Consider the following 14416-nt stretch of genomic DNA (forward strand, 5'->3'; position numbering starts at 1 on the left):
TCCCTCCAAACATTTCCTAATTGTGTACTCATCCAAATGTCTTTTAAATGTTGTAGCAGTACCTGCATCCACCAGTTCCTCTAGCAGTTCATTCCACACACAAACCACTCTCTGTGTCAAAAAGTCGCCCCTCATGTTCTTTCTAAAACTATCTCCTCTCACCTTAAAAATATGCTCACTGGTTTCAAACTCTTGCACCCTAGGAAAAAGACCCTTGCCATTCACCTCATCTATGCCCCTCAAGATTTTATAAACCTCTATAAGGTCACTCATCAATCTCCTACACTCCAATGAAAAAGTTCCAGCCTATCCAGCTTATTTTTATAACTTAAACCCTCCATTCCTGGCAACATCCTAGTAAATCTTTTCTGAACCATCTCCAATTTAATAATGCCCTTCCTATAGTAGGGCAACCAGAACTGCACACAGTACTCCAAAAGAGGCCTCACCAACATCCTGTACAATCTCAACATGACGTTCCAACTCCTGTACTCAAAGGTCTGAGCAATGAAGGCGCATGGTAAACGCCTTCTTATTGAGGGTCACGCTTCAGCATTGAAAATCTCTAACTATTTTTGTTTTGGAGCTTCACAGTTCTCCTGAAATGGCTGTCTGAAGGTCAAGCGTCCTCCAGTACAAGTATCAATTTATTTTTGTTTAACTTTAGGATCAATGTTTTCCCTGCTCTATCTAGGAATGGTTTCTATATGTTGAAAATTGACTTACTAGCTTGAACCTGTGTCCCTTGTCCTATTTTCACAACTTAAGTTTGAATGACATTCTGAACTTAATCTTTTGTTTGTTTAAAGATTTTTGTATATATTCAGCAGTTGGATGCTTTAGCTGCAATGTGACCTGCTTTTATTGGTCAGTGCATTGACTATATGAGTTGGGAGGTCATGTTGCAGTTGTGCAGGATATTGCTTAGGCCACTTTCGAAATACTGCATTCAATTCTGGTCTCCTTGCTATAGGAAGGATGTTGTGAAACTTGAAAGACTTCAGAAAAATGCCAGGATTGCAGAGTTTGAGCTATAGGGAAAGGCTGAATAGACTGAGGTTATTTTCCCTGGAGCGTTGGAGGCTGAGGCGGTGACCTTATCGAGGTTTATAAAATCATGAGGGGCATGGATAGGGTGAATAGCCAAGGTCTTTTCCCCAGGGTAGGGGAGTCCAAAATTAGAGGGCATAGGTTTAAGATGAGATGGGAAAAAGTTAAAAGGAACCTTAGGGGCAACTTGTTCACGCAGAGGATGATGCATGTATGGAATGAGCTGCCAGATAATTGGTAGAGGCTAGTATAATTACAACATTTAAAGGCATCTGGATGGGTACATGAATAGGAAAGTTCTAGAGGGATATGGGCCAAATGCTGGCAAATGGGACTCAATTAATTTCGGATATCAGTTTGGCAGGGATGAGTCGGACTGAAGGCTAGAGGGATGGAGTTTAAAAACAGGGAGGCTATGCTGCAGCTGTATACGGTCCTGGGGAGGCCACACCTGGAGTACTGTGTGCAGTTTTGGTCTCCTTACTTGAGAAGAGATATACTAGCACTGGAGGGCGTGCAGAGGAGATTCACTCGGTTGATTCCAGAGTTGAGAGGGTTGGATTATGAGGAGAGACTGAGTAGACTGGGATTATACTCATTGGAATTCAGAAGAATGAGGGGAGATCTTATAGAAACATATAAGATTATGAAGGGAATAGATAAGGTGGAGGCAGGGAGGTTGTTTCCGCTAGCAGGTGAAACTAGGACTAGAGGGCATTGCCTCAAAATAAAGGGAAGCAGATGTAGGACTGAGGTCAGGAGGAACTTCTTCACCCAAAGGGTTGTGAATCTGTGGAATTCCCTGCCCAGTGAAGCGGTTGCAGCTACCTCGCTGAATGTTTTTAAGGCAAGGCTAGATAAATTTTTGAACAGTAAAGGAATTGAGCGTTATGGTGAGTGGGCGGGTAAGTGGAGCTGAGTCTCAAAAAGATCAGCCATGATCTTATTAAATGGTGGGGCAGGCTCGAGGGGCCAGATGGCCTACTCCTGCTCCTAGTTCTTATGTTCTTATGTCTGTTTCCGTGCTGTACATCTCTATGACTTTCCCCAAGAAGCCATTTTTCATGTTAGGTATCAGCAGTGAGATAATTTGACTATAAATGCCAAAAGATTATTTGACTATATATGTCAGCACACTTAATTCTAAACTTGTACTATTTGTGTATTTTCAGCAGTAGGTAACCAGCTTGTTTTATTGCTCCCTTTGTAATGCTCCCATATTGTGATTTGACAAAACAGAGATTTTTTTTGGGCTCTCAAAATTTATTAACCATCCATCACAGTTATTCTGGGACTATAGCCAGTAGAAGCCCACCATTAACATCAAACAATATAACTTATATCCAGGCATAATCCTTTCACAATGGCCGCTACTGTGTTGTATGTTTAAAAAATCCAACTTATTTAACAACTGAATCTGGCTGAATCTGGTCAGGCAATAAATCTGTTGGCCAAAGCTCCTTAATCAGATAGATAATGTTTAACGGACTGTTTTTCTGGCGTGTCAGTTCATCAGGTAACTAGAGGAAATGTCATGAACAAGTGCATAGCTAGGTTCACATGTGCAATAATTGTATGAGTTATGAATTAGAACTTGAGTTTGGTTCTAAAATTTTATATGATGTTTAGTTTGTTATTTTATTTTGAATGAACTTGAAGGGCTTGAGCCTGATTTTCCAATAATTTTTAATCAATGTGAAATTTGATGTATTCCCTACAGCCCTGTATTCTCATCACATGAATTTCCTTCTACTATTCCCAGTTACGCAGCTGTTTCAAGAACAAAGACAACAACAATATCAATTTTCAATTACACTGCACCTTTTACATAATTACATGCCCCAAGGTACTTTATAGACTGTTAAGGAACAAATTTTGATACCCATATAAGGAGTCAGTAGACCAGAAAAACAAAAGCTTGGTATAAGAGATAAATTTTAAGTATTAAAGAATGAAAGAGAGGAAGAGATGCAAAGACACATTTCAAGGGAGTTCCTGAGCATAAAGTTTTGACAGCTTATGGCACAACCACATTGATAGAGAGATTAAAATCAAGGAATGCTTCAGAATCCAGAACTGGGAAAGTCAGTGGTGTAGTGGCAATGTCATGGACTAGTTATCCAGAACTCCAGGCTAAAGTTCTGGGCACAAAGGAGTCATAGAATCATACAGCATGGAAACAGACCCTTCAGTCCATGTTGACCATAATCCCAAACTAAACTAGTTCCACCTGCTTGTGTTTGGTCTATATCCCTCCAAACATTTCTTATTCATGTACTTATCCAAATGTTTTTTAAACGTTGTAACTGTACGAGCATCCACCACTTCCTCTGGAAGTTCATTCCAATCACGGACCACTGTGTGAATCTCATTGTGGCTGGTTGTGAAAACTAAATTCAACAAATATAAATCTAGATTTTTAAAAACTGTCTAGCCTAATAGCATCTGCATAACCACTGATGATTATTGTAAACACTCCACTCCCCAAAAAACTAAAGAACTGCAGATGCTGGAAATCAGAAATGAAAACATAAATTGCTGAAGAAACACAGCAGGTTGTGCAGTGTCTGTGAAGAGAGAAGCAGAGTTATTGTTTCGGGTCCAGTGACCCTTCTTCAGTATGATTTTGTCTAAAAGCCTAACTGGTTCATCATAGTCCTTTTTGAAAGGAAATCTGTTGCCGTTGCCTGGTTTAGCCTTCATGTGACTTCAGACCCACAGCAATATAGTTGACTCTTGACTATCTTCAGGACAATAATGCCCAAATTTCGTGAATGAATAAAAAGTATTTAGAGGAGTGGCAATTGTAGGGCTGAATGGAGTTGGCAGGTGGATGGGTGGTGTGCGGTGGGAAGGAGTACAAGTTTGAAGATTTGATTGAGAATCTTAAAATCAATGATGTGCATATATGGAGAAGAAAGTTTGTCTAAGGGTCGAAAATATTATGGACATTCTGGCATAACACTGACTGGGACCAAATGTAAATGGAGAACACGGGGGAGATGGATAAACAGAATACAGCAGGAGTTAGGATGCAGAGTTATTCATTACTCAGATGGAGTTTAATTTAGATAACATGAAGTATATTTTGGTAAGGCAAATCAAAACAGGACTTATACAGTTAACGGCAGGGCTCTGGGGTGTGTTGCCAAACCAAGAGTCGTAGGGCTACAGGTGCACAGTTCCTTGAAAGTGGAGTCGTAGGTAGACAGAGTGGTGAAGAAGACATTTGACATGCTTAGAGATAGTAGGAACTGCCAATGCTGGAGAATCTGAGATAACAAGGTGTAGAGCTGGATGAATACAGCAGGCCAGGCAGCATCAGAGGAGAAGGAAAGCTGATGTTTCGGGTGTGGACCCTTCTTCAGGAATGGGACACACTTGCCTTCGTTGATCAGAACATTGAGAATAGGAGTTGGGATGTCATGTTGTGGCTGCACAGGACATTGGTGAGGCCACTTTTAGAATACTGCGTATAATTCTGGTTGCCCTTCCAAAGGAAGGATATTGTTAAACTTGAGAGGGTGCAGAAAAGACTTACAAGGATGTTGTCAGCAGGAGACGCTGAATAGTTTGGGGCTTTTTTCCTTGAATTTTCGGAGGCTGAGGGGTGACATTAAAGAGATTTATAAAATCATGAGGGGCATGGATAGAGTGAATAGCCAAGGTCTTTTTCTTAGGGTGGGGGAGTCCAAAATTAGAGGGTATAGGTTTAAGGTGAGAGGGGTACCCAAAGGATAACTTTCTCACGCAGAGGATGGTGCGTATATAGAATGAACTGCCAGAGGAAGGGGTGGAGGTGGTTACAATTACAACATTTAAAAGGCATCTGGATCAGTACATGAATAGGAAGGGTTTAGACGGTTGTGGGCCAAATACTGGAAAATGGGACTAGGTCAGGTTGGGATGTCTGGTCGGTGCGTTTGAGTTGTACTAAAAGGTCTGTTTCTGTGCTGTATGACTCTGTGTGGAGGGTTGAATGTAGAACTGGCCAGGAGCAATTCTGAAGAAGGGTCACTGGACCTGAAACGTTAACTCTGCTTTCTCTCCACAGATGCTAGCAGACCTGCTGAGTTTTCCCAACATTTTCTGTTTTTGCACCAAATGAATATTAAGGTTTAGTACCATTCCCCTGCCTTTTCCCCATACCTTGCACATTGTTTCAATTCAAAGCAGAAATGAATCACTTACTAGGGCCATTTCAGAGGGCAGTTAAGAGTCAACTACCTTTGCTGTGAATCTGGAGTCACATGTAGGACCAGACCGGGTAAGGATGACAGATTTGCTTTTCTAAAGGATATTAATGAACCAGATGGGTTTTTACATTGATTGATAATAACTGATGGCATGACACTAAGCACAGATAGTTTATGTAGCTCCATTCTTATAGGTCCAGTTACAATCAATGTTGATCAGACAAGTGGTGATATAAAGTAGCATATGTTTATGAATGTGAGTTCCTATTTCCAATGAAGTGTCACTTGTGCCACCATCATGCCCTCGGAAGCTGTGTTTTAGTTTCCTTTCACTACGTGTACTGTGAAGGGCAGTTCATGGTTGGCAGTGATTGACTTTGTGCGCAGCTGGGTTTTAAATATGGCACCAGTGGCAGAAATCCTGGAATGTCCCAGCAATGATAAATACTTCTGCCACTGGTCAGCACAAAATGGCAGGAATACAGAGGCATAGAGGTATGGTGCATCCATTATGAGGTGAGAGTGGAGGATTGCATGAAATAGACCATAAGATATAGAAGCAGAAATTAGGCCATTCAGCCCATCGAGTCCCCTCCAGCATTCAATCTTAGCTGATAAGTTTCTCAACCCCATTCTCCCACTTTCTCCCGTAACCCTTGATCCCCTTGACAATCAAGAACTTATCTATCTCTGTCTTAAGTATAGTCAATGACCTGGCTTCCACAGCCTGTTGTGGCGATGAATTCCATAGATTCACCACTCTCTGCCTGAAGAAGTTCCTCCTTATCTCCATTCTAAAGGGTCTTCCCTTTTCTCTGAGGCTGTGCCCTTGGGTCCTAGTCTCTCCTGCTAATGGAAACATCTTCCCACCCTTCACTCTGTCCTGGTTGTTCAGTTTTCTGTAAGTTTCAATTAGATCTCCCCTCGTCCTTCTAAACGCCACCAAGTATAGACCCATTCCTCATATGTTAAATCTTTCATTCCTGGGGTCATTCTCGTGAACCTCCTTTGAACTCGCCTGAGGTATGGGGCCCAAAATTGCTCACAATACTCTAAATGTGGTCTGATCACAGCTTTATAAAGGCTCAGAAGTACATCCCTGCTTTTATTTAATACTCCTCTCAAAATAACCCACTAGAGCTTGCAGAGAGAAACCTTCCATGAAACTCCCTAAAATTGACAGTTAGCTGGTTTTTTTTTGGTGAATTTCAGCCCTCTGTTTTAGACATTTCTGTCTTCATATATAGCTTTGGTTGTTTGTTTCTTCTTTTATGTAATAAACTTTAGTTATCCAAAACCATCTGCAACCTCATGTTGAAAACATTTTCAACGATGAACAACCTTGTTAACTAAGCGTAAAAATTAAATATAGATCATATAATCCCTACAGTGTGGAAACGGGATACTCGGCCCAACAAATCCATACCACCCCTCTGAAGAGCATCCCACCCCGACTCATTCCCCTACCCCTGCATTTCCACATGTCTAACCCACCTAACCTAAACAACCCTGGACTCTATGGGACAATTTAGTATGGCCAATCCACATACCCTGCACATCTTTGGATTGTGGGAGGGAACTGCAGCATCCGAAGGAAACCGACGCAAACGTGGGAGAATGTGCAAAATCAACACAGACAGTCACCCTGAGGGTGGAATCGAACCCAGGACCCTGGTGTTGTGAGGCAGCAGTGCTAACCACTGTGCCACCTCATTTGCCAAGCCAGGTTTTATTCTGGGATCTGATTAGTCTACTACCACCATCACCTGGGATCATACAGTAGGCACCTACATTGGATGAAATGAAGTGGGTGAATATGTCAACACAGGATGACTCAGCTACTGGCTCTGATCTGCGTGGATTGACTTCAGATTACAATATCAGGAGTGTAAAGAGCAATAACCTCTGGCAACCTGTAGCTGAAATCCCTCAACCAATTGTTCTATTGCTTAATCAAGGACATGCACTAAGACCTACATTACAACATCAAAACGCAACGCTTTCACTGGCTATAAAGCAATTCAGGTTTGTCAAAGGAGCTGTAAATGTGAGCCTTTTTCAAGTCTTTAATTCTCCTCAAATAAGCCAAATAAGAAAGATTTGCTATTCTGGCAGGTTTTTATTATTATAGAAGTGTTGCTTTGCCGTTTACAACTATGCTTTAATCAAGTGAAAGTTATTTTCTATTCCCCCACCCCACCCTGCAAACAGTGCTCCAAGTATTGAAACCAGACCACAGCCTTTTTGCTCCTCCTGGAAACTCTTTGCATTCCTTACACTGACAACATGGATTTAAGTGAGCCAGGAAAGACTCTGCTTTTTGCTTTGTTAATTATTTTGTTTATTGTATGGCTCCTTCAAAGACAACAGCTGCAGAAACGCAGGCTTCCCCCAGGTCCTCCTGCTCTCCCACTACTTGGTAACTTGTTCCATGTGAATCTAAAATCACCCCACAAATCTCTCATCAAGGTAAGGTAAACTTCTATTCTTTTAAGTGAGTAAATAATGAAAATGACTTTTTGATTTCACCTAACATTTTCTGTCCTTTCGCTTTGACTCATCTTATGGTATAAATCTATAAGAGTCCAGCTGCCCTAGGGTCTCATCCAAGAGTCATTTTAAAACTATAATACTTGTTTAGTAAATGTTGATGATCTTTTAAAGTGAGACACAGTGAAACTCAATACTGTCATTGACAAATTGACTTTGTGCAGATGGGACAGACCGTTAAAAGTGATAGACAGGTCCCACATTCAGAAGTCCCACCACAATTTCCAGCAGATCCTATTTTTGCTGCTGGGGACAAGATGGCAAGTGGGGAGGAAGTGCATAAGCATCAATTATGAATCAGCTGAGCCATTTAAACTCAGTGCGTGAGTTTTCCCTGAATTTTGCTCCAGGAATTGCCTCAAAGTTGCATTTAATCCAGGACTTTATGATAGAGATGTACATACTCATAAGAGCAGTTAAAGTATATAGCACCACTAAGTTGTTGATTTAACAACACTGCCCTACAAAATGTTAAAAACTGCTTGCCTGTCAGTGAGATTGGAAAGAAATTGTTCCAGCAGTTTTCAAAGATGTTTGGTGACAACCCTATGCATCATCTTTGTAGCCGTCTTGCTGCTTGACTGCTTTCCACAACCTATTATCAGTAAAATAAGTTTAATTAACAGCTAAGTAAGATTATTGAAGTATTAGCTCTTTTTGATTTGAGATTATGAATGCAAACATTTGCCTTTATAAGGGATTAAATGCTTGAGGACATTTAGATGTTTTGGATGGGTTTTTCATGAATAGGACTTCCCTTATTTAATGAAGTCTGTAATAATTACTTAGAAATTATTTTATTTAATACCAGCATAGCTTCTGATGTGTGTCTGTGGTTGACACTGGAGTAGGTAAGGGCAAAGGATAAGGGACATATGATGGCATAAGGGAAATAAGGGACTGAGGCATGTGTGAAGGGCATGAGTTGCCACTAAATTGGTACAGCCTGTCTATATAGACATTGGAAGCTGTTTGTTATAGTGTTCTATTTAAATAGACTATTTTCTGAATAAATAGACTTTACTGAGTCATGTCCCATCCACTGACTAAGATTTCCATCAAGGTCCCATCTTCTCAACCTCACCCTTCAACTGAGGTGTGGTGACCCTCAGCTTAAACCACACACCAGCCAACTGTATTACTCTTTCTCTCTCTCTCTCTCTCTCTAAAATGAGAGAGCACCTCTAATGTCTTCTGGGACTATGGCAACTGTGCTTCTACTTTCAAGTAATTATTTGATTGTGGAGTCAATAGATACTTTGATATTGTCCAGGATGCTGCATCTTTCTTTAACAGTCATTTTTTATTTATCATGTCTTAACAGCTGAGTGAGCAATATGGCCCTGTGTTCACCGTCTGGTTCGGTACCTACCCTGCAGTGGTGCTGTGTGGTTTTGAGACTATTAAAGAAGCGTTGATTGAGCGAGGGCATGACTTTAGCAGTAGGTACCCTATCCCAGTGCTCCATAAAGTATCAGGAGGCCACGGTGAGAATGCTTTTTATTCTCTAACTGCCACTGCTTTTGGTCTCGTAAAAATTGAGCATTTGGAATTATGGGGGGGTGGGGGTGGGGGGTGGTGCGCGTGGGCGGGCGGAGCAGAGCAGACAATGAGGCCATTTTGGCCATTGAGCTGTTGTCACTACTAGATTGTCAACTGGATTTACCTCATTTCCCTAACCTTTCCCTGTATATTTATACACTTTTCTTTTTAAAAATAATTTACTTTAACTTCTCCCTTATTCATTCAGTGATAGTGCTAATTCTCTTGTTTCAATAAATAAAAGCTGAACTTTCTGCTTTCAACCAATCATAGGAATATAACCAGTAAAGGTGAGTGTAGGTGGGGAGGTAGGGAGGAGATAGGTCAGTCCAGGGAGGACGGACAGGTCAAGGGGGCAGCCCCACCACACCCGGCACTTTTCCCTGCAACCGCAGGAAGTGCTACACCTGCCCCCATACCTCCTCCCTCACCCCCATCCCAGGCCCCAAGGAGACTTTCCACATCAAGCAGATGTTCACCTGCACATCTGCTAATGTGGTATACTGCATCCGCTGTACCCGTTGTGGCCTCCTCTACATCGGGGAAACCAAGCGGAGGCTTGGGGATCGCTTTGCAGAACACCTACGCTCGGTTCGCAATAAACAACTGCACCTCCCAGTCGCGAACCATTTCAACTCCCCCCTCCCATTCCTCAGACGACATGTCCATCCTGGGCCTCCTGCAGTGCCACAACGATGCCACTCGAAGGTTGCAGGAACAGCAACTCATATTCCGCTTGGGAACCCTGCAGCCCAATGGTATCAATGTGGATTTCACAAGCTTCAAAATCTCCCCTCCCCCTAGCGCATCCCAAAACCAGCCCAGCTCGTCCCCGCCTCCCTAACCTGTTCTTCCTCCCACCTATCTCCTCATCCCATCTCAAGCCGCACCCCCATTTCCTATCTACTAACCTGTCCGTCCTCCCTGGATTGACCTATCTCCTCCCTACCTCCCCACCTACACTCACCTTTACTGGCTCCATCCCTGCCTCTTTGACCTGTCTGTTTCCTCTCCACCTATCTTCTCCTCTATCCATCTTCTATCCGCCTCCCCTCTCTCCCTATTTATTTCAGAACCCCCTTCCCCTCCCCCATTTCTGATGAAGGGTCTAGGACCGAAATGTCAGCCTTCCTGCTCCTATGATGCTGCTTGGCCTGCTGTGTTCATCCAGCTCTATACCTTGTTATCTCAGATTCTCCAGCATCTGCAGTTCCTCCTATCTCTGATAGGAATATAACATTGACTTTAACAAAACATCTTTTTCCACTTTTACTTCCTGAAAATCCTAACCAATGTATGTATTCACTGCTATTAAAGCATACATGGCAGCCAATGAGCATTGGCATAAATGATCAGGTAATCTGATTTTAGAGATGGTTAATGGATTCAAACTGGCCAGGATACCACTGCATTTCAAATAATTCAATAGGCTTTTCACATTCAGGTTTATCTGGGTTTAACATCCTGACTCTCTGACTCTGCCTAAAGACAGAATTCTCACTGCATTGCACTGGAGTGTCACTCTAGATTATACACTGAAATTCTGTGGAGAGATTGAATCTGCAGTCTTCTGACTTGGAGACAAGTATGTTACCAATTGAACCAAGCTGGCATATCCAAGTTTAGTGCCATTCCCTCTCAATGCTACCAGTTTTGTACTTTGCCATGAAGGAAGTTATTTCATTTCTGGTGATGTTGGTTGAGGACAAACCCAGAATTAATTTGAATCCAAAATGGGAGTTGGCACCTTGATTTGATACCTCTTCTGCAGGACAACACTTTGACAATGCACAATTCCCTCAGAACTGACTAAGTATCATATTAGGTCAAGATGAGATCACAAATGGGCCGACAACAAATGTGTGTAGATTTGAGTAGCAGCACTTCATCTTTTGGACTGGACACTCTACACAGCCTTCTAGGTTCAAGGTTGAGTCCAAAGGCTTTTTTTCTTCGCTGTTATTTCCTCCTGTTTTATCTCCGATGTCCTTTACATTTTGATGACAGCAATTCAGGATCCTGACCTTAGACCCCGAGATACATCTCTTACTTGTTCCACTATATTTAGCTTTGTACCATAAATCTTTCTGACATTCAATGTTGCTTTCCTTTCTGCCCATCACAGACTTTCACTTTTGTTCTACTGCCTACCTTAGCCCTATGATTTTTAACTTGCATAAAACCTATTACATTCCTAATTGTTCACATTTCTCTCTCCATAGTTGCTGCAAAACTGCTGACTATTTCCATTTGTTTTTATTTAATATTTGTAGAGTTTACAGTACTCCTGTTGTTCCACCTAGAAGAATGACCATATGAATTATGTATAGTTGGCAGCTGTGGAAAAGTGGAGAAAGGAAATTGAAAATATTAAGCACATTTGGTCCACACACAGTTGAAAATTCAGCATAGCAGTTTTTCACACTCATTAATATCTCTTTTGCAGGAGTTATCGCCAGTAATGGGGAAAGATGGAAAAATCTTAGGAGATTCTCTCTTCGCACCTTCAGGAATTTTGGAATGGGGAAAAAAAGCATTGAAGAGCGGATTCAGGAAGAAGCACAGTTCCTGGTTAAAACTTTCAGAAATAAAAAAGGTTTGACTGAAGTGCAAATGCATTATCATCAATAAATAAAAATAGATTTGTATTTTTTCAAGCTCCAAACTAGGGATGCATGAGGATCACTGCCAGGCAGGAGTGGGAAGGGACAGCAGTTGAATGTGTAAGGTAGGGCTTGACATGATGACTTCTGTCCAAAAGTTAATTTTGCCCTGTTGGAGAATTCATTTAAAATACAATCTCTGGTAATCTAAGAGCTACATGTGTCTTGAGATACCACAAACTTTAATTTAACAAAGCAGAGTTGATGTCTAATTCCAGTCACCTCAGAGCACAGTCATTCACTGGTGTGCAAACTGTAGAGGCCATCAGTTTAAAGAACCCATTTAATTTTTTTTTTAACTTTTGGACTGTGAACCAAAATGGAAAAACTATACTGCTCTACGCCAAGGAAATCGTGGAAGATGTTGCAGTTTTAGAACAAGTTACTGGAGCTCATTGTGAGTTGTATTGATGCTGTTGTTTTGTCCAAATTGTTGGGGAGAATTGTGGGACTCATTGGGACTGTGGACATGTGTTTAAGGCAGCTATGTCCAGAGACAGTTTTTTGATTGTTTTCAATCAGGGCAAGTTTCTGTGGGTCGGGAATACTCAGCATGATGACACTACTTTGATCAGCTCCTGGGCTGGTGGATAGTCTGTGTGTGAATAGAATAGGAATAGAAAGACTGCAGATTTGTAATAGGTAGCATCTCTCTCTCCCTGCAGAAATGTAACAAAGAATTAGAAAATAACTAGCTATTCTCACTCACTGTTTGCATATAAGCTGCTGCCTTTAATCAGTGACTGAGAAACTGAACAATTAATGTGTCAACTGCCCTCTGTCTGTAGTAAAGAACTTAAAATACTTGGAAAGGAGAGTGTAGATCAGAAGGATTCTAAAAAAGCATAAGGACACCTCATCGAATCCTATGGATGGTGCTGTTGAACTGTGTTCCCCTAATACTTTTTCTCCACCCATCATGCCTGATTTTTGGTTTGTCTATCTATCTGCATGTAGGGGTTTAAGAAGGTAGAATTTAATTTGATGATTCGTATTTTGTTTTCCTGAAGTTAAAGATAAACAGAAATGGTAGTAAGTACAGAAAACTGGTCAGTGTTTTCTGTTAACCTAAGTTTATCAGACAGAAAAATCAGGAACTTTGAGTAATTTGATTAACTCTTTAACTTATGTGAAGATCCTGGGAATAGTGGGGCTCGAGTATCAGTGTACTTTCCCAACTGGGTCGTGACATCAGGTACTTTGGATACTGGACATGATTCAATGATATGGGAACTGATTTACATTTATCCTTAGAAATGTTACTTGTTACAAAGGCCCCATTGATGAAGATTCAAGGCACATTACCCATGAATAGTTCGGGAGTTATGAGAAATTCCCAATTTTTTTATGGCCAAGTGAAATCTGGCTGAGGATCTACATTTTCATAGATGACATGATTATCTATCAGAGCATCTGCTGTTCACTCTTCAGATTTACATCCTGGTATGGAAAAGTTAAAAGAATGAGGAAGCATTGACCATATTGAGTGTCAACAAGGGAGCTATGCTATTAGTAGAACGTTAATAAATCAGTGAACTGGCAGTTAGATTTTCTCTATATTTTCACCAATTTTGCTACCATAGCTGAATGACGGAGATATTGTGGAGTGACCATGAGAGTGAAGCAGGCGATGTTCCCTCATGCAGCTGTTTGGAGGATTCGTGCATGCCAATTGATGCCATGTGGACATTGACTTCCAGTTCTGGAGCTATCTAAAATTACTCCTTACCACAGTGACTATTCCTCAAGAGACCAGGAACAACATTGCCCATAATTAGACTTCAGTTGCTTGCTTTCCCCAATATTCAATGGATTTCACTGATAAGTCCCCGACTATTATTGACCAAACTTCCATAACTGACTACAGCCTACTCCCCAGACTGATTTTGACCACAGCCCATCCCCAGGACTGACAAATCAACAACACCCTGCCTGACCTACTCGTAATCCCCGACTGCTCGCATTTAACCTACTGGATTGACCGTGGCCCAATTCTGTTTGCAAGGAGACAAATGACTGGATTTGAGTAGGATTGAGTGTCTACCTGACTGCGGACCAGTTCCTGTGGTATTCTTGCATGAACCATAAATCTGATGGCACTGTAGTCCCTCTTCACCTCACTATAGTTTGCTCCCCTTTGACTTTCACATACTGTCATTGCTTCAAGTACCTGCAGCGTGTTTGCCACATAAACTGCTGGACCCTGCTGGAAGTCTGACATCGACTTAGGCATTGTGCTGCACAGTGACATGTCCACCTCCTGACTGACTGTTCAGTCCTCCCTTCCTTACAAACTCCCTGTGCATTAAAAAGCAGTGCAACCCACAGAGGCTGGCAGACTATAAATGAGCATTAATGATCTTGTGTGCTAAGAAAGCAATGAGACCCCACACAGGGACTGGAAGCCTGTAAGTC

At 41.6% G+C, this 14416-nt stretch overlaps 1 protein-coding gene across 1 annotated transcript in view; it reads left to right on the plus strand.

The window, feature by feature from the left end:
• LOC109917556 overlaps nucleotides 1–14416 on the plus strand; it is a 75181-nt gene that overhangs the window by 15201 nt on the left and 45564 nt on the right. Inside the window, exons 3-5 of the mRNA XM_020517398.2 lie at nucleotides 7610–7715; nucleotides 9121–9283; nucleotides 11785–11934. Of these exons, the coding sequence (XP_020372987.2) occupies nucleotides 7610–7715; nucleotides 9121–9283; nucleotides 11785–11934 (419 nt within the window). The remainder of the gene's footprint in view (nucleotides 1–7609; nucleotides 7716–9120; nucleotides 9284–11784; nucleotides 11935–14416) is intronic.

Source organism: Rhincodon typus, chromosome 39 (genome assembly GCF_021869965.1).
Source record: "Rhincodon typus isolate 14 chromosome 39, sRhiTyp1.1, whole genome shotgun sequence".
Classification (NCBI taxonomy): domain Eukaryota; kingdom Metazoa; phylum Chordata; class Chondrichthyes; order Orectolobiformes; family Rhincodontidae; genus Rhincodon; species Rhincodon typus.